General features: G+C 45.9%; 1 protein-coding gene across 1 annotated transcript in view; it reads left to right on the top strand.

Moving 5' to 3' along the window:
- atp6v0a1b (ATPase H+ transporting V0 subunit a1b) overlaps nt 1-2500 on the top strand; it is a 20541-nt gene that overhangs the window by 13426 nt on the left and 4615 nt on the right. Inside the window, exon 18 of the mRNA XM_076298763.1 lies at nt 1795-1812. Coding sequence (XP_076154878.1) covers nt 1795-1812 — 18 coding nt within the window. The remainder of the gene's footprint in view (nt 1-1794; nt 1813-2500) is intronic.

The following is a 2500-nucleotide window of genomic DNA, read 5'->3' as shown; positions in this document are numbered from 1 at the left end:
ACGCAGAGTGCAAATGATACAGTGCAAGTTTTGCGGTGAAAATGTTCCGCCTTTTAAAATCAGGTGTAGCCTAATCCAATTCGCAGTTAAAACCATCAATTAAACAACAGAATCAGTAGGTTACCAATTTTGCTTCATTGTACCAGGCCTACTGTATGTCAAAAGCAGGCTCGGATGAAGCTGGGAAGGATTAAACACACGGTTTCAACACCGTGATAATCAACCGTGATAATTATGATATTTCAAAAGAAAATGGTAATTGTTATCGTCAACATTTTTATCACGGTTTATCATTATACCGGTAATCGTTACATCCCTAATCATGCGCACATATTAGGGAAAGAAGTGAATAAGAGACCAGAGCCAAAGTTCACAGAGAGGCTGGCCACTTGGTCGACTCTGATGAAGGAATGTTTCAGCTGGTCAGGACCCGCAAGTCAGTTCTGATGGAACACATTTGTGGGTCCAGTGGAGTGTGGAGTGTGTGGTCCAAGCTGTGGGGCTCTCCCAAGGGCTACGCGCTCTCTGTGTGAGCTGCCTCATCTGTAGTATCAGCCAGTGAGCCTCTGCTCTCTCTCTCTCTCTCTCTCTCTCTCTCTCTCTCTCTCTAATGAGCCTCTGCTCACTCTCTCTCTCGCTCTTTCTCTCTCTCACTTTATCTCTCTCTCTCTCTCTCTCTCTCTAATGAGCCTCTGCTCACTCTCTCTCTCTCGCTCTTTCTCTCTCTCTCACTTTATCTCTCTCTCTCGCTCTTTTTCTCTCTCTCTTTCTCTCTCTCTCTTTCTCTCTAATGAGTCTGTCCACCCAGTGATCATCAGAACAGCCCCTCTTTGACAGGTGCACCATTAGGAAAGAGCCTCCCCCTGGGCAAGGTTAGATAAAGATAGTGTTCCCGTGTACACGTTCATTTTATTTTGACATCTTCATTCTCCATCATAGTGTCATCATTGCCTTCATTATCACCATTGCCTCTTTGAGAGTTCAGTGCCAAACACTCTACTGTTGCCAACTCACTTCAGGCTGTTTTTGGATGTTGAGGAAGAGTGAAATGGGGGGGGGTGGGTGGGAGGGAGAGAGTGAGTGAGAGAGAGATGGAGTGACAGGGAGAGATAAGAAAAGGGTTTTTCCATTTCACGTTCAGCCGAGGGGTGATGTAAACAGCGCAGAAACTCCACGCCAGCGCTCGCTTCTCTGTAAACACTCCACGCCAGGCGCTGGAATCTGGAAAATATTTTTCGTCTTCCTCACTCCTCGTAGCCCAAGGGGTGTCTGTATGCGTGGAGGAGTGAGGGTGTGGGGGGTGGGGGGCTTTGGGCTGTGCCCCAGGGGGGCTGCGGTGTTATGGTTATCCATCCTGCCCCACTAAGCTGCTCTGTGTGATGACTGAAAGCGCTCAGCTGCCCCATCACTGTCACCTTACTGACAACAGGAGCAGACCTGGCAACCATTGAAACAGATGTCTCGTCTGAATGTGAATTGGCAAGTGTGATCCGCTGCAAAGCAGAAATACGTCAAGTAACATAGAACATCACCTGTTTGAGGACTTGGCTCGTGAAACACATATAGTTTATTTTCTTTTAAAAAACGATTTGGTTGATGTTCTCATAGGGCATCTAACTTTAGCACTGAAACGGCTGCCAAGACCTAATAGTGTGTTTTAGTCATAGACTAAATGCTTCAAGTCTATCAGTGTGATTAAGGCAGAGAACTCCCATTCACTCCCTGTGCTTCACTGTTGTCATAGCAACAACACATTCTGGATACTAACACACATCCTTTAACTTTGCTTTCAAGCACGCTGAGGAAGAACCGGTAAGTCAGATATGCATGTTCATGACATGTGCATGCATTTCTTTGTGTTTATGTGTGTGTGGTGTGCATGTGTGTCTCTGTGTGTCTGTGTGTGTATGTGTGTGTGTGTGTGTGTGTTTGTATGTGTGTGTGTCTCCGTGTGTGTATTTGCGTGTGATTGCATTTATGATTGTAGTTGATAGCCTACCCAAGGGTTGCCAACGTTAAGGGCCCTCCTTGCGTGAGAGGGAGTGCTCCATCTGAACTCTGAAGGATAAGCTTTGCCGTCAGTGGAAAACAGTGTAATGCAATGACGTTCAAGTGACCTGAAATTGTCTGCAAGAGCTTGAATCATGAGAGTTGGCAAGCCTGGTACCCCAGCATGATTGGAATGGGTATTTATGCAATATAAATCATGTGTAGATAAGGGCAGCATGCTCTTACACAGACTCACAGTGAAGTACTGTTGAGCTTCGTTGTGGTTCCTGTGATTGTTTGGAGTTGAACGTCACAATGCAAATTCCACGGGAATACTTGTCATTCGCAGCGCGTCACGATTCTCTGTTCATGGCCGTAACTGTGCTCCCTCCGCTTCTATGTAGAACAATGTGGGCATGATCTCAATGTTTTTCCATAGTTCACACACACACACACACACACACACACACAATGTCTCATACACATACAAACATTCTCACTCTAATGTCTA

This window comes from Alosa pseudoharengus, unplaced genomic scaffold (assembly GCF_046254945.1).
Source record: "Alosa pseudoharengus isolate Yale_2024_CS ecotype anadromous, Long Island Sound unplaced genomic scaffold, YU_APseudo_1.1 YU_APseudo_1.1_scf_21, whole genome shotgun sequence".
Taxonomy (NCBI): Eukaryota; Metazoa; Chordata; class Actinopteri; order Clupeiformes; family Clupeidae; genus Alosa; species Alosa pseudoharengus.
Note: the sequence above shows the minus strand (reverse complement) of the source record. Positions and strands in the feature narration are given on the sequence as shown.